Source organism: Bidens hawaiensis, unplaced genomic scaffold, assembly GCF_021521415.1.
Source record: "Bidens hawaiensis isolate Kalapana, Puna unplaced genomic scaffold, B.hawaiensis_p1.1 tig00017033_1, whole genome shotgun sequence".
Taxonomy (NCBI): Eukaryota; Viridiplantae; Streptophyta; class Magnoliopsida; order Asterales; family Asteraceae; genus Bidens; species Bidens hawaiensis.
The window spans coordinates 126,083-149,547 of record NW_027492575.1 but is presented as its reverse complement, the minus strand read 5'-3'; the positions used below and the strand labels follow the sequence as shown (position 1 = coordinate 149,547).

General features: G+C 37.4%; 3 protein-coding genes across 3 annotated transcripts; all 3 read left to right on the top strand.

Moving 5' to 3' along the window:
* Positions 1-642: 642 nt before the first annotated feature.
* LOC143552751 (NADH dehydrogenase [ubiquinone] iron-sulfur protein 7, mitochondrial-like) lies at positions 643-3,133 on the top strand. The gene is made up of 2 exons (XM_077042894.1): positions 643-1,053; positions 2,826-3,133. Exons 1-2 carry the CDS (start codon positions 650-652, stop codon positions 3,058-3,060), a joined length of 639 nt encoding a protein of 212 aa, XP_076899009.1. The 5' UTR covers positions 643-649; the 3' UTR covers positions 3,061-3,133.
* A 791-nt stretch (positions 3,134-3,924) lies between these two features.
* LOC143552738 (uncharacterized) lies at positions 3,925-6,510 on the top strand. Its single transcript, XM_077042882.1, has 3 exons — positions 3,925-4,337; positions 4,482-6,061; positions 6,151-6,510. The coding sequence occupies exons 1-3, from the start codon at positions 3,925-3,927 to the stop codon at positions 6,441-6,443; spliced, it is 2,286 nt and encodes a 761-aa protein (XP_076898997.1). The 3' UTR covers positions 6,444-6,510.
* A 5,828-nt stretch (positions 6,511-12,338) lies between these two features.
* Positions 12,339-12,803, top strand: LOC143552762 (MDIS1-interacting receptor like kinase 2-like). The gene has a single exon (XM_077042904.1). It carries the CDS (start codon positions 12,339-12,341, stop codon positions 12,801-12,803), a length of 465 nt encoding a protein of 154 aa, XP_076899019.1.
* Positions 12,804-23,465: the final 10,662 nt, after the last annotated feature.

Here is a 23,465-nt window from a genome sequence, read left to right as displayed (position 1 = left end):
AAAGAAAGAGAGAAAGAAAGGGCAATACATTTCAAGCAATGAGCCTGTTATCTCTTTCAACCAAAACAGATAACACTATAGTCCAAACTTGAAACTGCAAAATATGCAATTGTAATATCCAAACGAATTGGCCATTGCATCCCTATAATAAACCAATACACATACAACATGGGAAAAAAAGTATCCATTAACATGTGTAATTGTGTATGTAAAAGAAAGAGTACTCACGAGCAGCTACGGTACGCAAAGAAGCATGCGTATAACATAGGATCAGAACCCAAAGTATTCAAAGGGCAACTGGTATATCCGTTTCTCGACATACCAGAACCCACATTTTGATTTTCATTTCAACAAGCTATGCATTTACTTCAAGAATGTAAATTTACATTTATGGTAAAAGAATGTAGCATAACATCCACATGTACCGTGTTAACGCAACAATCATAGATTCAATTACGACCCCGCTGCAAAGCGCGGGCTTCCCTGCTAGTATATATAGGGTTAAGTTAGAATAAAAACCTACTTGAGTTGTAAAAACTCTATAAACTCTAAAAATCCGGCTAGACCCTGGTCAAACCGCCCCACCTCCTTTCATCATCATCATCACCTTCCCCAAACACCACCGATCACCTCAAACCCTAGGCCTCCAATGGCTCTCCTCGCTCGGCAATCACACCGTCTGGCCCTACTCGCGTCATCCCAACGCGCCGCCGCATGGATCCACACCACCCTCCCGTCATTATCCGAACCCTTCACCTCTCCGGCGCCGTACTCTAGACCAGGCCCACCATCAACAGGCTCTACAGAAGGGTTATCGAAAACAGCAGAGTTTGTGATCTCGAAGGTAGATGATCTGATGAACTGGGCCCGGCGTGGGTCCATCTGGCCCATGACGTTTGGGCTGGCGTGCTGTGCGGTTGAGATGATGCATACGGGAGCTGCTAGGTATGATTTGGATAGGTTTGGGATTATTTTCAGACCGAGCCCTAGGCAGTCTGATTGCATGATTGTTGCTGGTACTCTTACTAACAAGATGGCTCCTGCTTTAAGAAAGTATGTATCACCTTTTTACCCTCTCTTTTTTTATATTTATATGTTAAAACAATTGAACAAACAGTGGCCTTGTTCGTTCAATTGTGTTCGTCTACCTCCGTTTATGTTTGTTGTTAGTGCTTGCTTTTTTATGTTTGTTCATTAAAGGTTTTTAATATTTTTATTGACTTTTCTAATCTTATCATATAAGATCTAAGCAAGTTTATTAACTATAAACAAAGTTATACATGAGTATTATGTGATTAATTTATATGTAAAATAAACATCTGAATATGAATGTTAAAAAGAGACAAGCACAAATTTGGTAGCTGGACCGAAGCGTTGACACTGACTAGCTTGCACTGTAAGTCGTAGTTTGGTAATTGTTTTGAATGACAATTAGTAGGTTGTAGAGATAAAGCTTCTTTATTGTATTGTGTATATTTGTTGCATACGGTTTCAGGACTATGGACTGTATACTGTTTATGTTTGTGGGCCTCTTTTTGAAAAAATGATAGAAATATAGGAGATTTAAAGGGAACTGGTAGCAAGTTAGAAACTTTTGACTGGTAGGCTTTGTTTGAGGTGCTTGAATTCTGTGTTTTGGTGTCTTTTAAGAGCAGATTAGTGTTTTTTTGTGATTGACAATGCTTTTAGGAGTGAGGACAGTGGAGTGCTTTTAAGTCGAGGCCCTGTTTGCAGTTTTGATTTTTGATTTCTGGTTATGTTCGAGATCAAGTTTAGACTCAAGTTGAGGTTATGTTTTCAGTTTTGTGCATGTCCTGTTCTTGATTCTGATCCTGTTTTGATGATTGTTTTTGGTTCCATACTTCCACTGATTTCACTCATGTTTCACATTTTTACTACTTATTTTAAGAAGGCATGGGAGAATGATTTTAAATTGTTAAGGTGAAATGTTTGTGATGAATAGTGGAGGTTCTGTATAATTATTAGGCCTTTACATCATTTGAATCATAGTTATCAAATTCGTTAGGCGCACTCAAGGTGCATAGGCCTCGCCTAGGGCCTGGGCGCAAGGCGCAAAAAAAGGTGAGCGCCTGAGGAAAAATGAGCGCACTTAAATAAAACATTTAAAATATATTATGTATATGAAAAATAATACTATTCTTCAAATAAAAAAACAAAAGCTATTATATAACATTTAATATCATCTAATTAGTACCAAAAGTTCTAAAATAGTCAAGATTCAAATGTGATTCCGGAACTTGAATAACAAAATGTATCAATATGATGCCTTGACTTTTCCTAGATCTAAGTTTCAATAGCACCTTTTGCATTTCTTTTGCTCGGCTTAGACAATGCCGAAGCGCTCGCCTAGGAACTAGAAGCGCATTTATTGAGCCTTGCCTGAAAAATGGGCCTAGGCGCACGAAGCGAGGACTTTTAATAACTATGATTTGAATTATGTAGCTGTAAATCTGTGGAATTTCATATTAACATGATAATTAGGTGGTTCTTTGTATATGTTTATATAATTATTATGTGATATTGATAATTGAATAATCAAAACAGACCATTAGTGTAATAAGATATGCTGCATGAGATATAGGCATATAGCTTAGATGTGCTTCTGCAGGTGGTTGTTGCATTATTGCTCTAGTGATTCTGAATTGTTGAGTGTTAGGATGATTTTCGTTATTTAAGCATCAGTAGATAAAATGACCAAAAAGACTGTCTTATATTAGCAAGTATTTCATGTTTTAATATGAAAATTGTTTTCTATCATCTACCTTTTTTTTTCTCATTATATATCATTAATATGAGTGTTGTAGGGTGTATGACCAGATGCCTGAGCCAAGGTGGGTGATCTCGATGGGAAGCTGTGCAAATGGTGGTGGATACTACCACTATTCATACTCTGTTGTTAGGGGTTGTGATAGGATTGTACCAGTTGACATTTATGTCCCTGGTTGCCCACCAACTGCCGAGGCCCTTTTATACGGGCTTCTTCAGCTGCAGAAAAAGATCAACAGGCGTAAAGACTTTCTTCACTGGTGGACCAAGTAAGATCTGTGTCGGGTTATGTGCATCCGAAATGCATTTTATCAAATAAGTTGTGTATGTGCTTATGTGTTCGTGTAGAGAGCAAGACACCTCAAGAATGGTTTTTGTATGCTTTGATCTGTAATATTATATCTTTGGTTGTTTTGTTAAAATGGGGATTGAATAAGGCATCCAAAAATGATTGTTTTGTGTAGACTCATGAGCAATATATCTCAGCAAACTGTTGTTGACGCTTTAATGTTTGTTGTAAGGCGGATCCATGGTCAACCAGTTATATTCTACACACCTTATGGATAAATTTTTAGTTTTCAAGCATGTTGGCTAAGAAATTTTATTTAAAGAAAAGTATATGCATTTATATTTAGGAAAAAGGTAAATCATATATTAAGAAAAAGCATTATTACAATCTTCTATTATCTTCAAATTATTAACCAAAACATTATGTAACATGTGAAAGTGAGAATGTTGTAAATCTGTTTGTTTGTGATGGAATTTGTTAAAAAGACAACAAAGTGACCATTACGCTATCTGAACTCTTAATTGCTCTGGTGTTTGTGAATTGTATTACGTAAGATGACAGATTAATTTTTTACTAGGACCACCGTTGAGACAGTCCAACTACAACATTGACTCAACCCTTAAAAGGGGTTAGAAATTTTTGGAAAAAAGACATGTTGTCCAACTCCAACATTGACTCAACCCTTAAAAGGGGTTAGAAATTTTTGGAAAAAAGACATGTTGACTAAAGGTTCCTTTCTGTCGTTGACTTCCAAAGTTATATATTATATGTCCAATAACACTTAGAGAATCCATAAAGCAACATTCGTTCAGTTTATAGATAAACAAGCAATAAATAATAATTATATAATGTGGCATACTAACACTAATACTATTGCTCATCTGCTTCTTACGATCCTGTTTTTCATGTTATCGCAAACCACTGCCACTCATTTCAACAATTCATCATTAGAAGGAAAAGCCTTGGTTGCAACCAATTGGTGGCCACAATATGTAAATGCTTCTAATCATTGTACTTGGGATGGAATCACTTGCGATGAAGCAGGAAGTGTCATTGAGATATTCTTATACGATCATGATAAGCTTGAAGGTAATCTTGGAAGCCTTGACTTCTCTTCATTTCCAAACCTTGATACCCTTATTATTGATAAATGCGGTCTTGAAGGAAGCATCCCAGAGCAGATTGGTTTGCTCTCAAATCTCACCCATCTTTCACTTTGGGGGAATCGACTCTCAGGTAACTTACCTCTTTCCCTCACCAATCTCACCCGTTTAGAATCCCTTTATCTTTATATGAACAATTTCAGTGGTGAGTTACCTGCTGCCCTCGCCAGTCTCGTCAATTTGAAATCCCTTTATCTTTCTTATAACAACTTCAGTGGTGAGTTACCTCTTTCCCTCGCCAGTCTCACCCATTTAGGATACCTTGATCTTTCTATGAACAATTTCAGTGGTGAGTTACCTGCTGCCCTCGCCAATCTCACCCATTTAGAATACCTTTATCTTTCTATGAACAATTTCGGTGGTAAGTTACCTGCTGCCCTCGCCAGTCTCGTCAATTTGAAATCCCTTTATCTTTCTAGCAACAATTTCAGTGGTGAGTTACCTGTTTGGCTCACCAAGCTCACCCATTTAGAATACCTTTATCTCGAGAATAACCAACTTAGGGGTCCAATCCCACCATCTTATGGTTCCATGCTCAATCTCACACGCCTAAACTTGGGCACAAACCATCTCAATTCATCCATCCCACACGAAATTGGTAATTTGCAAAACCTGGATACGTTGAATCTGGGTGACAACAATTTTGTAGGTCTAATTCCCTCAAATTTTGGTAACCTAAGCCAGTTATATTATCTAAACCTTGGCATGAATGCCATAAGTGGAGACATACCTCTAGATATAGCGAATTTGATAAACCTACAAAATCTCTACCTTAATCATAACAGTCTTGTGGGTCATGTTCTTGGGAACCTGTCTAGGCTTTATTACCTAGATGTTTCATCAAACCAGTTGTCAGGTAATTTGTCCTTCCAGAAACCATGTAGTCTACAACATCTAGACGTCTCTATGAATCATATCACTGGAGCTTTCGAAAGTTGTCTTGTTTGCCAATACCTACAGTACCTGGACCTTAGTAGTAATAATTTTGTTGGAAGAGAACTTGAGGAATTTGACTTTCCGGTTTTAGGGTTCTTAAATCAGTCTCTGAATCATAATCCCGCTGCATTCAGCCCCAATCTGAATAGAGAACATATGCCAAGAAACAAACTGGTCTATCTGATCATTTTTCTTCCCATCATCTTGGGATTTTGTTTGTTGCTTCTTACTTACGTGTGTTACACTAATCACAAGGCTACCTTAAAAAATATCAAGACGGAAACACAAAAGCATGGAAATGTTTGTTCAATGCTGAATTATGACGGAACAATTGCGTACGAAGACTTCATCACTGCTACTGAGGATTTTGACCTCAAATACTGCATTGGAACTGGTGGCTATGGTAGTGTTTATGAAGCAAAACTACCTAATGGTCAAATATTTGCTTTAAAGAAACTACATCGTTTTGAAGCTGAGCAACCTGCGTTCGACCAGAGTTTCAAGAATGAAGTCCAAATGTTGATCAACCTAAGACACAAAAGCATTGTCAGACTGTACGGTTTTTGTTTGCATAACAAATGCAACTTCCTTGTATACGAATACATGGAAAAGGGGAGCCTATTTTGCACCTTGAGCAACAGTGAACTGGCTGTTGAAGTGGACTGGATGAAGAGGGTGAGCATTATCAAGGATGTAGCCCAAGCTTTGGCATACATGCATCATGATTGCAGCCCGCCTATCGTTCATAGAGACATATCAACCAACAACATTCTCTTGAACTCAAAAATGGAAGGATTTATTGGTGACTTTGGCGCAGCCAGATTGCTCGATCCTGATTCCTCCAATCGAACGCTAATCGTAGGAACTTTGGGATACATTGCTCCAGGTATATCTACCTAATATTGCACTTCTTTTATGCTTATTAACAGTTACAAATATTCTAATAATCCTTTGTTGTATATACTCGTCATGTAGAGCTTGCATATAACATGATTGTAACAGAGAAATGTGACGTCTATAGCTTTGGGGTGGTGGCACTTGAGACAATTGGAGGGAAGCATCCTGGAGACCTCCTGTCTTCGCTGAACCATTCGACTAGTCATGGCATAATGCTGGAAAATATATTGGACAAGCTACTCCCTTATCCAACCAACAGGTCAATCGAAAAGGAAATCATGCGTGTTTGTAATGTAGCATTTGCATGCATTCTCACAGATCCAAAATGCCGACCGACAATGAGAAACGTGTCTCAGGAATTATCATGTTAAGGGTATTGATCATTAACTATATATAATTTTATCACGAATGCATGCCTACTCTATCTATCACGTTCCATATTTAGCAGATTATAGGGCCCAAATATATGTATGATATAAAAACAACGTTATGGTAGCAGTTTGTAGAATCAGAAAAACATCGAACAGGGGCTCACCGAAAGCTGATATAACTTATCATGTGCTGAAGCATGCTAAAATGTCAATTTATGTTAAGTGGGCCTGATATTTTCTTTAAATTATGCTCGTACCTGTTGCACTTCAATATTGAGGGTTTACTATTTGCTGCAAAATCTGTAGTATTACTATCCAGGATGAGAACTAAGTAGATTAAATGCTATAAGAAACTTAAACAGATATTTTGAAAAATTCTGAATGAACTGAAGCTTTGGTATATATGCAAATATTTTGAAGTCAAAATTTGAACCCATATAGTGGAACCCAGCTTATATAAGCTATAATTTTTAAAACATGGATGATCATATACCTGTAACTGCACACATTTTACATATTTTACAAATCAAAATTACTTCAATTTTAGTTTTGGTTGGAATGTAGGTTTAAAACTAATTACTTCAATTTTAGTATGGAGTTGATTTCCAAAAGCGTCCATAAATGGTTTCTAGGGAACATTCGTTTAGAATTGGAATCAACTTCCTCGTTCGTGTTGATCAAATGAGCAACTTATACTATGACTTCCAATAGCAAAAGTGTAAAACCAATAACCTTATTGTTACTGTAATATAAAAGCAGGACAAGAAAACCTGCTATAGCAAAATAGATTAAGCGAATACTTGGTCAAATAGAAATGAGAAGAAGGTGTTCCATACACTTTTTATTATTTTTTTGAATGTCGGATTTATTTTAATCCTTGTTGTTTATGAGACTTGAACCCAAGACCTCTCCCTCATAAACCCAGCTTAAAGGCATTGCCTTTGTCAATGGACCACCACCCCATTAGTTGTTGATGAACTTACCTTTTCGTTAGGTTAGGGTGGAGAGGCGCTGAAAAGAGCACCAATGTTCGTATTTTACACAAGTAAAAGAATATTTTGTTCTGCATGTGTATCCCTGAATCCTTTGAGTAGTTAAAAAAAAAGTAAAAGCTTAGGAATAATAGTGATGAGTGAATGCAAAAGCCAGGAAACAGTGCAATAAAAATGATTTCTGTATAGTATCATTGCTATTACTGGCTTTAGCCCACGGTAACATCGCTTAAGACCATAATCAGAGCCGGCTCTGAGAATTGAAAAAATTTTTTGGGCCTAAGGCGAAAAATATTTTGGGCCTTAGGTAAAAGAAGTATTTTGTTGGATTTAAACAATTTAATTTTTAAATGGGCTTATTTAGTTATGATTTGAGTTGTGTAAAAAAATTTTTTATATAAAAATAGGCTTAAACATATCTCAAATGAGACTAGAACCCGAAACATTTTAGTTGGGAGTCATATCCCTTTGCCACTAGACCATGTTAATTGTTTTGTAATTGAGTTTAAATATTAAATATACATATCATTATTCATAAAAATACATATGATTTAAAAAAAAACTGGGCCTAACGGGGTGTTGAGCCGGGGTCGTCGACCCCCCCCCCACCACTAGGGCCTGCCCTGACCATAATGAAAATCTTTAAGCTCTAGAGTTTAGGATAGAGGTGCAAATCTTAACCGGTTGACCGTACGGGAACCGAAACAAACCAGCATAGGAGAAACCGCTTACTAATTGATGGTTAGGAACCGGTTAGGAATTTTAACATAGAAACCGGTTAGGAACCTTAACTGAGCATAGGCCAATACAATTAGTGTTTATATGGTTAATTCCAATTGATTATTATTGGTTAACCGGTTAATAACCAATCTGAACTGGTTACATAGGCTATGGGTTTTCCACTCAAAACCAATTGGGAGCTATAATTGGTTGTTGGCAATAACCGGTTTTGGTCAAACACCAATGACCGGTTACGAATAACCGATATTCTAAAACCGGTTAAACGGTATATGCACCTCTAGTGTAGGCTACTGGTTTTTTGCGTTTTTTTTAACGCAAAGCAACCTAATGTTAACATATTCCCATAAATCACCTAAAAATGCACTTTGCAGTCAATGATAAATGGGAGATCGGTGCCTTACCACGACACCTCTATGGGGTACATGATACTGCTAGGTGATTATATATATTCTAATTTTTAGAAGTTTTCAACTGAAACTTGTGTTTTGGTATATATATTTATAATGGTTTACATCACGTAAATTATTAAGTATATGATAGATAAATATTATATATAAACTGAGTGTCAATATTGAATATGAATATATTGTTGAAATATTTCGTGTTGAAATATGAGAATCAGATCGATAATCAAACGCGAATTAAACGAATAACTCTTGTTTATTTAAGCAGAAAATATAACTCTAAAAACTGATTACAACCCTCGAACCCTATCTCGGTTTGACTCTTGATAAACCCTAACTTGGTTACATCTAGATGAACCCTAACTTGGTTACATCTCGTGTGTCTCTATAGATGAACCCTAACTTGGTTGCATCTCGCACGTTCTATAGTGTCTAACCATGACTTGGTTTATATAGACTAAGCTAACTTGCTAGCCAAGACATTACCTATTATAATCACAATACAATTAGGAAACATAACATAACTAGGTAACATAACCAACTATAGCCGACTTGTTGATATTGGTTCCTCAAGTTCACCGACTTATGACTTGGAGTCCGAAATTACTTCCGACATATCCATCATCTAGCTCTTTTTATTATATAGCATAGATCTTAAAATAAAAACTGGCATCTATAATTTTAAAAATTTTAACAGCCAAACATGTTTCTTTTGTGTACAATTAAACATAATTGTTCACACATTTCCGTTGACACTCTTAAGTCTAATCCACTTCTCCATGCATGTTTTTTTCTTATTAAACTGCTCATCAACTTTCGTTTTATATATTCATTTCAAACCCTTCTCTATTCGGTTCACACAATATCCAAAGACTTCTACCACTATATAAGCCGTTGAACACACTCCATCACATATTCACATTGTAAAGTTCAACAACATGAAACTATATTTTGAGTAGGACAATGATAATTATTGAATGGCTTGTGTTATTTCTTTTTTTCAATGATTAAATTAGGAATTTACGACCAGGAAATTTCAACTTTGTTTTTTTATTAATGATCATGAATGGCTATTTTCACCTAACTTTCCACTTTGCCAGACTGATTTCAAATGAATACTTCACTTTGCCAGATTCTTGTTAATTACTTGATAGAGGTTATGATCAGTGGCGGACCCAAGATTTTTTGTCAATGGGGTCCTAATTTTTCCGGTTTACAAAATTTTGGGTCGGTCGTTATTCGGGTCGGGTCGGGTCGAGAGGAGGAACATAATAAAACACGAAAATATGGTGTCATCGGAAACAAGTAAGTAGAAAGAATATAGATTAGAAACTAGATAGAACATACATTTTTAATTCATTTTTATTCATACCCGAAAAACATAAGCGTAAGCTATATATATATGGTCTTACATGAATAACCAAGACATGAAAAAATAACTCTTACACAAATAAATGATTAATTATAATATACATACACAAGATAAATAATTTAAGTATATGTAAAACTCATGTTGTCATTATATTGTTGCATGGTGATAATGGTTGTATGGGATAAACTAAAGAAAAAACACAAATACCCTAACTAAATAACTAATATTGACTAGAATATTAAAAAAACAACAAAAACTGGGTATGGTGAGGCTCGAACCTGCAACCTCTCAAAGAAAAAACAAGGGACTTTCCACTAGACTAGTTCAGCCTTAATAGTATGGGTTCCAAGTATTAATTTTTATGAGGTCCTTACAAAATTTAATATATCATCTCTAAGTAATTTTTAAAAAACATTGGTGTCCCGGGACCCCGATGGGAACTATGTGGGTCCGCCCCTGGTTATGATGCGGGAGCCCGGAGCAGCATGACTAGACCTATGATTCGCATTGATAGCAAATCACCGGTAACGGGTAGGAATTGAAATTGAATATAAAAACGAATAGGTCTACGGCTTGTTCGTGATACATATACACCACACAAACAAACGATAGGGCTGCGATCTTTAACCGAAGATACATATACACCACTACGATTAGATGATCGGGTCTAAGAACACCATCCAACTTGTCAAGGTTGAACTAGCATAGACGCATATTAATCTAACTCTCACTCTCAAGAGATAAATCAACACAATAATTTTTTCATCATAAAAATCACTTATTTGCCTTTTTAATTATGTTAGATACATAAAGAAAATAAAAGGAAAAACAAAAACTAACCCACTACTTAGAGCATTCTCATTCTACCCTCTCCATTTCAATTAAATAATACTTTTTATACCTTTTATCATTATCTTTTTTCTTTCCTTCACTCACAACCACTCTCAAAATATATTAAAAAATTATAAGGGATGAATAGTAACTTTTCAAATATACAGAAAAATCACTACTTTTTCTAAAATATAAAAATTCTTCACTCACAACACCCTGAATCACTCTCTAAATTATAAAAACACCCCTCACACAAAATAAGGGATTGGATGAGAATGCTCTTAACCCATGATCTCTAAGGCTGTTCTCTATGATGGAGACATTGAAGCCCCTACATAGTGCCATGTCCGCGCCCTCCACGCCCCTTTCTTCGTGTCTCATAGTCCATAGCAAAGGGTCTGAACATGGGTTACATTCAAACAAAATATAATTATAACATGGAAAATGACAAATAGACGTTGGATCTAAATTGCTAATTAGATATAGACTTGAAAATAAAATGTGGCTTGATCTGCTTGGTGGGTCTTCAGGTTCGGGTGCGGGTAAATACGTGATCCAATTAACCGTTTTCATGAACCGAACTTGGTGTATATCACACATGGAGAAATCTTGGAGTTAGTATCACGTTAAATCTTATTTGAATTCAAGATTGTTGAGGAACTGATCCAAGAGTTGGTAGACTGGTCCGAAAGCATCCAATTTTAAAGTAGGCGCAACATGGGCTACGAGTGGAATTAAGGGGTCCACTAGCAGTAAACAGAAAGGTCTCGACGAGCTAGACCTTATATGGATCATCTTGATAGGATAAACTGGTCCGAAAGCACCCAATTTTAAAGCAGGCGCAACATGGGCTACGAGTGGAATTAAGGGGTCCACTAGCTGTAAACAGAAAGGTCTCGACGAGCCCGACCCTTGTGGAAAACCGCCATAGGCCTCGTTGTTAGCCCAAAATCCATCATTTAGGTCTTTGATGAGTAACGGTCCAATTAACGAATTAATTTAGGCATTTGTTATTTGGACACTAGAGTAGTCATCTAGACACCATTTGCAACCTATATGACTCGTATAGGCCTATACGAGTCACATAGACACAAATTTTGTCAGTTTGTGTGTTTTGTGCCACGTATAGCCTTATACGAGTTGGTATAGGTCAATACGACTCGCATAGACCTATACTGCTTGTATAGGTACAATTTTCTATAATTATTTTTAATTTTTTTGTTCAAATAATTAAAAATTATAAAACGTATAGTCATTTGACGATGGAGAGGCTGGTTAAAAACAAGTCGATTAATGACGGTGTCAAATGACGTCCACAAAAACCTATTTTGCACTAAATTTCCACGTTGACGACGACTTAGAAAAGTGTGGAGTTATGATTTTTGAATTTGCATATATTAACAAGTTGTTGATAAGGTAATCCATTAAAAACACCCCTCCACCTCCTCCTCCAATGTGGCATACCATTATGATTCTCTTTCTCATGTTAACAAAAACCACTGCTAATGATTTCATCAAATACCCATTTCACCATTTGAATATTTTTATTCCCGTCATGGCGGGACTATGTTTCTTGTTTCTTGCTTACTTGTGCTACTACATTTTCAAGGATACCGAAAAGGAAATCCAGCCAGAAACAAGAAAGCATGGAAATATGCGTTCAGTGCTGAATTACAATGGAACAATTGCATATGAAGGCTTCATCACTGCCACAGAGGATTTTGACCTCAAATACTGCATTGGGACTGGGCGCTACGGTAGTGTTTACAAACCCAAATTGCCAACCGGTGAAACATTTGCTTTGAAAAAACTCCACCGCTATGAAGCCAAGCAACCGGCATTTAACAAGAGTTTTAAGAATGAAATCCGAGTGCTAACCAACCTAAGGCACAAAAACATTGTGAAACTCTATGGCTTTTGTTTGCATAACAAATGCAACTTCCTTGTGTATGAATACATGGAAAAGGGGAGCCTATTTTGTGCCTTGAGTGATTGTGAATTAGCTATTCAAGTGGACTAGATGAAGAGGGTGAACATTATCAAGGATGTAGCCCATGCTTTGGCCATGCATCATGATTTCAGCCCACGTGCACCTATCGTTCATAGAGACATATCAACCAACAACATTCTCTTGAACTCAGAAATGGAAGGATTTGTTGCCGATTTTGGAGCAGCTAGATTGCTTGATCATTCATGGAAGGAGCTAGTGTTGGAATACCGTATGCCCGAGACACATAATTAGGTTAATGTGGCTAGTTGTGTTTGATCCAAGTCGGGTCATACCCAATAACGAGTTAGACACACACCAATTATGTATTTGTTAAGATAAGATCTATGAGACAAATACAGAACACGACACATTCAGAAAATCGGGTTTCTGAATACTTACTTGAAAGTGTTAAATAAATTAATTGGTTAATTTATTTATTCAAATAATTATTATTGGAATGATTATTTAACTATATGTTCTTTTGTAAAATGGTTTATAAAAGATGGGGTGTTTATATATTTTATAAAGTATAAAATAAATAAATTAAAAAAATATATATATATAATTATGGGGCCGGTTTTGGGTGGGCCCCACACCCCATGATTTTGGTCAATATTTTGTCATGGATTTGGTATAGGTTGAGTATTGGTTACTTGACTAAAAGACCTAACACCATGTATGATTTGATTGAATGATTATATAAAGATCAAGATCAAGATACTTTCAAGTTACAACACAAAAAAAACCACACAACTCTTTCTTTTCTTCCTTCTTGTTTTTGGCCAAGAAAACAAAAGAAGAGTCTCGGGTCTCGGTTTCTCGTGTTCAAGCTTCCTAACATAGCTCGGTGTGTGTTGGAGGCTCGGGGTATATTCCGTTTGAGGATTTTCCCTTTGAAAGTCTAGCATCAACATCATCATCTTCTTCAACATCAACTACACTCTTAAAAGGTTAAGAATGTAAGTGTTTATAGTTTTGATAGTTTAGTTTTCCGTATCATTTGATCCTTGCTTCGGGTTTCTAATAAATAGATTATTGGTAATCTTATGACATGAATAAACTAGGTTGTTCATGAACATATCTTATATAAACTTGTAATATATACATATATAAACACATGGATAGATATGTTTAGTTTGTAAATATCACGCTTCCGCCTTAATTATGACTAGTTAAATGGTTAACTAAGTATTTATTATCCATAGAAACCCAACAAATGGCATCAAGAGCCGGGATACGGGAAACTAAGCTTCGGGTTTTCGGTTTTATATTTTCCCCTTGAAAGATTTTATACAAAAAATTAACATTCATGATTTTTTTTGTATTTAATCTTGTTATATTTTTTTGGCTTTGTTCAAAAAAAAAATAAAATAAAACCGAGTAAATGGGCCGAAGCCCAATTCGGATGTGATTGGGCCGAAGCCCACTTCATTAGGTTAATGGGTTAACCGAGAAGAAAAAAAAGGAGGGAAGAAAGTGAAATGGGCCGAAGCCCATTTTGGTTAAATGGGCCGAAGCCCATGAGACTTTTCATTGGGCCGAAGCCCATGTGTTTTGGACATGTGGGCCGAAGCTCATAATCAAGTTATTGGGTCAAGCCCAAATGGGTTGGGCTAGGCCCGATAAAGTCAAGGGGTTTTGGAACGGGTTCCTAAGACATAACGGGTTATGTTTGTTAAAACTAGACCGAGCCGTAGACCAAATGGATGTTTGTTGTGATTGTTATTAATTATTCAAAGTTTCGGTTTGTAATAATTAATTAGGGGCAATTTTGTAATTATTTATTCATATGGGTATGTAATAAATAGTTTATTTGTAATATATTTATTTTATAGAAAAAATGTATTAGGACATTTGTTATGTAAATTTAAAGAAGATTGCAAAATTGGAAGTTTGGGCCTTATTGGGCCGGGTATGGTGATAATGGGTCTCACAAGCCCATTAAAGGGATTCAAGCCCAAAAGGACCTAAGCCCACCAATTGAGCCCAAAATGGAAGCTTATGGAAGCTAAGGCCCAAGTTCAAGCCCAATGGATTACAACGGGGTTGAAGAAGATGCTTGACGCATTTGGATGCGGGATCAAGTGGGAGCTACAACATCCATGTGTCATGTGTCCCTTAGGATCGGACCTAAGACACACTTGTTTCGGCTAACAAGTGTGGTCTAACTTAGTGGCTCGTGTCTAGTATAATTGTGTATGCTTGTTAGTTGATTGTTTGATTATGTGGTTGCTAGATATTAGGATATCAACTTCGTCACATAGAATTAATTAACAAAGCATAAAACGGGTTCTAATAATTATCGGTAATTACGTGACACATAGTTTAATAAAATGGATTTATTAACTAGCCGTCTCACGCCCATAATAAAATGGTTTTATTATAAATTAGAATTTTGAAAATGGTTTCAAAATATCATGTTACTAAATGCATGTTAGAACATGATTTAAAGTTTTACAACTAGAATTATTAAAACTAAAAATCCCTTTTAAAATTAAGGATAATAAGTCAAACACCATCCTTTTGTATAACGCTTAACATATTAGTAAGCTCTTAGTGGGAAAAAGGTCACCTAACCACGTAGAGTAAATTAATATGTTGAGGTAATATTGGCATATAAAAGGGAAAAAGGTCACCTAACCATTTGTATGTTGATATTACAAGTTGATACAAGTAGGATGACTTAAATTAGAACCATGTGAAGAGGGTCACCCAAGCATGGGGTCTAATAGGTGTTGATGGGATAAACATGCCGACACGAAATATGATTTCGAACCGGTCCCATAAACTCTAGAAGTTGCAAAAGGGGTTTGCAATTGTTATGAATAACTACCTTGATAAACCGACAATGGGAAAAAGGTCACCTAACCGGAGTCGGGTTTATCGTTGGATTCTAGATTTTAATTATTAATTATATTTGGTATATATAAAAGGGTATTAATAATTAAAAAGGGTAAAACACTAAAATGAACTTAATTAAAATTCTGCAGATGGCCGCACACGTCGACGACAACATAATCCCTAACGTCCAAAATGTATCTCTCCGATCTATTCTCGCTAAAGACCGTCTTAACCACAATAACTTTTCGGATTGGTTCCGAAATTTAAGGATTGTTCTAAAACAAGAAAAATTATATCATGTTTTGGAAACACCTATCCCCAATGAACCGGAAGAGGGAAGTGAGGTCGAATATATGAATTGGGTCCAACACACGGAAGATTCCATTCAAGTGTCATGCCTCATGTTGGCGACTATGGTTCCCGAAATACAAAAGGATTTCGAAAACCATAATGCGTACGACATGATTACTCAACTCAAGGAAATGTTCCTTAAGCAATCAAGAGTTGAAAGGTTCGAAGCGGTTCGAGCCTTGCATGCATGTAGAATGGATGATAATCAACCAGTTTCAACTTATGTGCTTAAGATGAAAAGTTACATTGATCGCCTCGCCAAGCTCAATTGTCCCATATCAAAAGAGTTAGCAACGGATTTGATCCTTAACTCTTTGTCGAAAAGGTTCGACACTTTCGTGTTAAATTATAACATGAACGGGTGGGACAAAAACATTGGAGAACTTCACTCAATGCTTAAAACAGCCGAGGCGAGCATGGGTAAAAGGGTTTTACCCGTGTTTGCGATCAATGAAGGTAGACCCAAGAATCGATCTCAACCCTATCCTAAGGCTAAGGTAGCAAAAAGAAAGGGTCCTCCTGTGCATCTTAAGGGTAAGGGCAAATCACCGGTTATGGCAAAGAAACAAAAGGTTGTGGAACCGAGGGGTCATAAGGATGATCCTTGTTTTGGTTGTGGGGAGACCGGACATTGGAAACGCAATTGCCCGGTCTACCTAAAGGAGCTAAGAGACAAGAGGAATGCGGGGCATGCCTCGGGTAATGTCTTTATGATTAATATTGAGCTAAATCTTATTTCTTCTAACACATGGGTATTGGATACCGGATGTGGAACTCATATTTGCAATTGGTTGCAGGGGTTCAAAAGGAATGAAGACTTAAAGAAGGGCGAAGTGAGTCTTTTCATGGGCAACGGTGCAAGGGTGCACGTGGTCGCTAGAGGAGACTTCACTTTATCGCTTCCAAGTGGTTTGGAAGTTGTTTTGAGAAATGTATTGTATGCTCCTAGTTTGACTAGGAACATTATTTCCGTGCACCTTCTTAGACAATGTAACTTTGACTTTAAATTTGTAAAATCAGAAATGCATGTATCATCTAATGGTATCTTTTATTTTAAAGCTGTACCAAACAACGGTATTTATGAATTGGTTCATGACAATACCTCAAATAGCTCATTATATCAAACTTCCACTAAAAGACTCAAAAAGGATTTGAGTGATTCCTACATTTGGCATTGTCGTCTTGGACACATAAACAAGAATCGTGTAAATACTCTCCAAAAGAATGGTCTTTTGAAAACAAATGAGTTAGGTTCGTTTGATGAGTGTGAATCTTGTATTCAAGGCAAGATGACCAAAGAACCTTTTAAAGGTACAAATGAAAGGGCTAAGGACTTGTTAGGTATCATACATACGGATGTATGCGGACCTCTCAAGCCCACTAGTAGGAATAGTGAAAGGTACTTCATTACCTTTACCGACGATTTTAGTCGATATGGGTATGTGTATCTAATGAAACACAAACATGAAGCCTTTGAAATGTTCAAGGAATTTCAAAATGAAGTACAAAATCAGCTCGACCGAACAATCAAGGTACTCCACTCCGATAGAGGAGGCGAATACCTAAGTGATGCTTTTCAAAGTCATCTTAGAGATTGTGGAATTATTTCACAGCTCACTCCTCCTGGTACTCCTCAACATAACGGAGTATCCGAGAGGAGGAATCGAACACTGTTGGACATGGTTCGATCAATGATGGCACGAAGCTCACTACCACCATCATTTTGGGGATATGCGCTACTTACAGCGGCTCGTATTTTGAATATGGCCCCGACCAAAAAGGTGGATCGAATACCCTATGAAGTGTGGCATGGAAAGGTTCCATCCTTTTCATATTTAAGGGTATGGGGATGCATAGTTTATGTTAAACGTGACACCCCAAATAAGCTTGAGGCTCGATCCATCAGGTGTATCTTCATAGGATACCCAAAGGATGATATAGGATATATATTCTATGATCCTAGTGAACAAAAAGTGTTTATTTCACGCAAAGGATACTTCTTAGAAACTAGGTTCCTTATGGAAGGACCTAGTGAAAAAAGAGTGGAACTTGAAGAGGTTCAAGAATCACTGGATGATACACAGTTGGTCGATACTAGTTTTCAACACGAGGATGTTGAAGGTGATCAAATGGTTGATCATACACACGTTGCTCGCAGATCTAGTAGGATTAGTCAACCTCCCGAGAGATATGGATTTCTCGTGGATGGTTGCTACTTGGTCGATTCGGATGAACCGATCTCCTACAAAGATGCTATGTCACAACCTGATTGTGAAAATGGCTTGAAGCCATGAGCGCCGAGATGCAATCCATGCACGATAACCAAGTTTGGGAATTGGTTGATCGTCCACTTAACTCCAAACTGGTTGGATGTAAGTGGGTCTTCAAGAAGAAGACCGATATGCATGGAAATCTAGATACTTACAAAGCACGACTTGTAGCAAAAGGTTTCACGCAAACTCAAGGGATTGATTATGATGAAACCTTCTCGCCGGTCGCGATGCTTAAGTCGATCAGGATATTATTTGCCATTGCAGCTCATTTTGATTATGAGATATGGCAGATGGATGTCAAGACCGCTTTTCTTAATGGATATCTTGAGGAAGATGTCCATATGGTTCAGCCTGAAGGTTTTGTCGATCCATCTAATCCTGACAAAGTATGTAAGTTAAGGAAATCAATCTACGGGTTGAAACAAGCATCACGGATGTGGAATCATCGTTTTAATGAAGAAATCAAAGCGTTTGGTTTCGTCCAAAACGGTGATGAGGCGTGTGTGTATAAATGGGCTAGTGGGAGTATAGTCATGTTCCTTATTTTGTATGTCGATGATATACTTTTATTTGGAAATGATATACCAAGTATGGAAAGCGTTAAAACGTGGTTAAGTAGTCGTTTCTCAATTAAGGATCTTGGAGAAGCGACATATATCTTGGGAATAAAGGTCTATAGGGATAGACAAAGGAAATTGATCGGACTCAATCAAAGTGCATACATTGATAAAATCCTGAAAAGGTTCAGGATGGAAAACTCTAAGAAAGGTTTGGTACCTATTCCTAGAGGAACCGTGTTAAGCTCATCCCAAAGTCCTAGCTCTAAGGAAGAGCAGGATAGGATGAAGCATGTTCCTTATGCTTCGGCAATAGGATCTATTATGTATGCAATGATGTGCACTAGACCGGACGTCTCGTATGCTTTAAGCATAACGAGTAGATACCAGCACAACCCAGGTGACAGTCATTGGATGGCTGTCAAGAATATATTAAAATACCTTAGAAGGACTAAGGATATGTTTTTAATATATGGGTCTGGTGAGGAGGAACTCGTCGTAAAGGGTTACGTGGATGCGAGTTTCCAAACTGACCGAGATGATTCTCGGTCACAGTCGGGATATGTCTTCATTTTGAATGGAGGCGCTGTCTCTTGGAAGAGTTCGAAGCAGGATGTTGTCGCGTTATCCACTACAGAATCTGAGTACATCGCCGCTTCAATGGCAGCCCAAGAGGCTGCATGGATGAAAAAGTTCATCATGGATCTAGGGATTATCTCTACCATTCAGGAGCCCCTAGAGATATTCTGTGACAATGAGGGTGCTATTGCACAGATCAAGGAGCCTCGTGCTCATCAGAAAACGAGGCACATTGAGCGTAGATTCAACTACATAAGGGATGAAGTTGAAAAGAGAAAGATATGTATTCATAAAGTTCATACCGATCAAAATATTGCGGACCCACTCACGAAGCTCCTCGATAGGCCAAAGCATGAGGGTCATGTTTGTGCATTAGGACTTCGGTATTCTAGTGAGTGGATTTAATCTGTATTTAGTGTTTGCATAAGAACGAATGTAATGGGTATCTCATGAAAATTAATTATGTTTTAATTATTCAATGAGTTATGTTCTATATTTGCATGTTTAATCCATGAATGACTTATGTTGTTCTAAACGTCCGTAGTCGATCATACTTGTGGGAACAAGTATGAAGTTAAGACTATTATGAACCCGGATTGGTTGATATTCATGTGATGAATATAGGGCATAGGTTTGCCACCAAGGTTCATAGATATTTGTGGGATACAAATATTGGACATGATCCGCTCTCAAGGATCACTGCATGGAGTTAGTGCAACTGATCATAAGTAATCCTTGAGTAAAGGCGAGTATCATTGTGTCCTTTGACCTGAGATGCATATTGGATCTGGTTTTTCATCAAGTCTGATATCTTGACTCTCTTCTTTGTTATTTCGGTAACACGATGACGTGTAAGAAAGAGCTCAGATATCATATGAGATGTCAACGATGATGTATGCAGTCAAGATGGGATTTGCTCCTCTTATGTGTTGAGAGTTTAGATGTCTAAGGCCTGTTGAGTTAAATCATTGAGAGAATGATCACTCTGTGTCTCTTCGATTTGACAGGACATCTAGTAACAAAGGGATGTAATGATAAGACTTACCTATATCATATCAAGTATGGACTTGAAGGGGATGATGTTATTGAATGGCACTTAGTCAAACACACTAGGGGTGGTGACCTGTTGTTAGGCGGTATTCACCATTAGCATTAACTTCTTATGAGTCACGTGCAAGTGGGAGATTGTTGGAATACCGTATGCCCGAGACACATAATTAGGTTAATGTGGCTAGTTGTGTTTGATCCAAGTCGGGTCATACCCAATAACGAGTTAGACACACACCAATTATGTATTTGTTAAGATAAGATCTATGAGACAAATACAGAACACGACACATTCAGAAAATCGGGTTTCTGAATACTTACTTGAAAGTGTTAAATAAATTAATTGGTTAATTTATTTATTCAAATAATTATTATTGGAATGATTATTTAACTATATGTTCTTTTGTAAAATGGTTTATAAAAGATGGGGTGTTTATATATTTTATAAAGTATAAAATAAATAAATTAAAAAAAATATATATATATAATTATGGGGCCGGTTTTGGGTGGGCCCCACACCCCATGATTTTGGTCAATATTTTGTCATGGATTTGGTATAGGTTGAGTATTGGTTACTTGACTAAAAGACCTAACACCATGTATGATTTGATTGAATGATTATATAAAGATCAAGATCAAGATACTTTCAAGTTACAACACAAAAAAACCACACAACTCTTTCTTTTCTTCCTTCTTGTTTTTGGCCAAGAAAACAAAAGAAGAGTCTCGGGTCTCGGTTTCTCGTGTTCAAGCTTCCTAACATAGCTCGGTGTGTGTTGGAGGCTCGGGGTATATTCCGTTTGAGGATTTTCCCTTTGAAAGTCTAGCATCAACATCATCATCTTCTTCAACATCAACTACACTCTTAAAAGGTTAAGAATGTAAGTGTTTATAGTTTTGATAGTTTAGTTTTCCGTATCATTTGATCCTTGCTTCGGGTTTCTAATAAATAGATTATTGGTAATCTTATGACATGAATAAACTAGGTTGTTCATGAACATATCTTATATAAACTTGTAATATATACATATATAAACACATGGATAGATATGTTTAGTTTGTAAATATCACGCTTCCGCCTTAATTGTGACTAGTTAAATGGTTAACTAAGTATTTATTATCCATAGAAACCCAACAGCTAGATTGCTTGATCAGTCTTCGAGTTTTTATTTGAAATTTTCTATATCTATATAAGTATTTCTATATCTATATAAGTATGTAAAATATATGCATGTTGGATTCGGCCCAATCTTTTTAGCTGGGGTTGTGGTTACCGGGGTTTCTTGAATGATCCTTCCATGAATGATCCTTCTTAAATAAGATCGAATTGAACCAACATCTTTTCATATAGTTTTATTGCTCCATATTTGCATGAAAATACAATAGATGAATAGTCATTCGACGAAAAATCATTTATTTGAATTTTGAATATTGTATTTCCTATCAGGAATAAGCATATAAATACAATCACTAGAATTATTAACTAATAAGAAGTGTGAGTATTGAAAAAAGGATTTGTTCTCTCCACAAACCTACGAACAATTTTTTCGTAAAATCTCATCTAATAACTAATAATAAGTTAAGTTTCTATGACAATACGAATACGGAAGAAAAAGGACAATATGCAGGATGGGTAGAAAGAGTTGTGATACCTGTCTCGATCCAGGGAAACTACAGGATCTAAAAGAATATCCCAATCCTAAGGATCCATAGGATTCATTGTGGATCCAACACAAAAATAGAAAGATTTGAGTTGTTTAGTCTTCGAGTTTTTATTTGAAATTTTCTATATCTATATAAGTATGTAAAATATATGCATGTTGGATTCGGCCCAATCTTTTTAACCCTCGTGGGAAACATCTATTTAACCCCCAGATTATCCGTAATCTGCCCGGGGTCGATTAGTGTTTCTTCATTGGCGCCATCCGTGCATAAAAGCTAGAACTTATTCTTTTTCAGTTTTTTCAAACTTCTGGAAAGATGGTTAAGGTTACTCCGTTTCCAAGGCCAACGAGTGACCAAGAAACCCCGGTAACCACAACCCCAGCTACTGGGGGGAACACCGGCGAATACACATATTTTACGAACACTACCCCGGTTACCCAAGCCGGGGCAAGTGCAGTAAATTTTACGAACACTACCCCGGTCACCCGAGCCGGGGCAAGTGCAGTAAACAATCATCCCCTGGGATTCATTGATACCCAGGCGGAAAGACGACAGACGAGGTTTCCCTCGCCAAACACTTGATCAAGTTAAAGCGTGGGCGGAAGCACGTCAGAAAGAATTCCAAGCTGAGTTGGACGAACGCTTACGTTCCATCCAACAAGCTGACGAATTCGGAAGCACTCGACAACAGCTCAACATGAGCAATGAGTGCGAGTCCTCGGACGATGATCGGGAGGAATCCGACAGTGACGCAAACCCTCGCCATAGGGCGAAAGGGAAGCGTAACGAAACGGACTTCCAACCAACAAGGAATTTTGGAAAAAACTTCAAACAAAGGAACGCGGGGGGAAACCCACGTGACTTCTCCAAAACCTTTAGACCAACTGCTGCAAATGCAGGAACGTCCAAATTTGCAAGGGACATTGCGGAAGCAATCGCCCCGAAGAGTGCCAAGCAGATGCCCAACATCGGCACTTATGATGGTATATCCGACCCAGACGATCACCTGAACAGATTCATAGCGGGGGCAACCGTCAGCAACTGGACGGAACCCACATGGTGTTTTATGTTCCAGATGACGCTGGTTGGAGCGGCTAGAGCGTGGTTTGACCGTCTACTGGTCCACCACATCTACGATTGGGCGGACTTCCAACATAAGTTCAGCCAACACTTCAGTCAACAGCGGAAATATACTGAAGAGCAGTGGACGATCCTCAACTGCGTTAGAGAGGAGGATGAATCTTTACTAGACTTCATCACTCGCTTCAACTCGAAAAAGCTGAGTCTGGGCGCTATAAGCGAAGATCTTGTTCGCGCCGCTTTCATTCAGGGCGCCGAATACCCAGAGCTTATCCGCACGTTGACGGGTAAAGACGGCA

Excerpts from the sequence above, each read along its gene's own strand:
- LOC143552751 (XM_077042894.1), top strand. The coding sequence starts at position 650 with ATGGCTCTCCTCGCTCGGCAATCACACCGTCTGGCCCTACTCGCGTCA. Across the intron at positions 1,054-2,825 it reads ATGGCTCCTGCTTTAAGAAA|GGTGTATGACCAGATGCCTG; the intron begins GTATGTATCACC and ends TGAGTGTTGTAG.
- LOC143552738 (XM_077042882.1), top strand. The coding sequence starts at position 3,925 with ATGTGGCATACTAACACTAATACTATTGCTCATCTGCTTCTTACGATC. Across the intron at positions 4,338-4,481 it reads TTACCTCTTTCCCTCACCAA|TCTCACCCATTTAGGATACC; the intron begins TCTCACCCGTTT and ends TTCCCTCGCCAG. Across the intron at positions 6,062-6,150 it reads TTTGGGATACATTGCTCCAG|AGCTTGCATATAACATGATT; the intron begins GTATATCTACCT and ends CTCGTCATGTAG.
- LOC143552762 (XM_077042904.1), top strand. The coding sequence starts at position 12,339 with ATGGCGGGACTATGTTTCTTGTTTCTTGCTTACTTGTGCTACTACATT.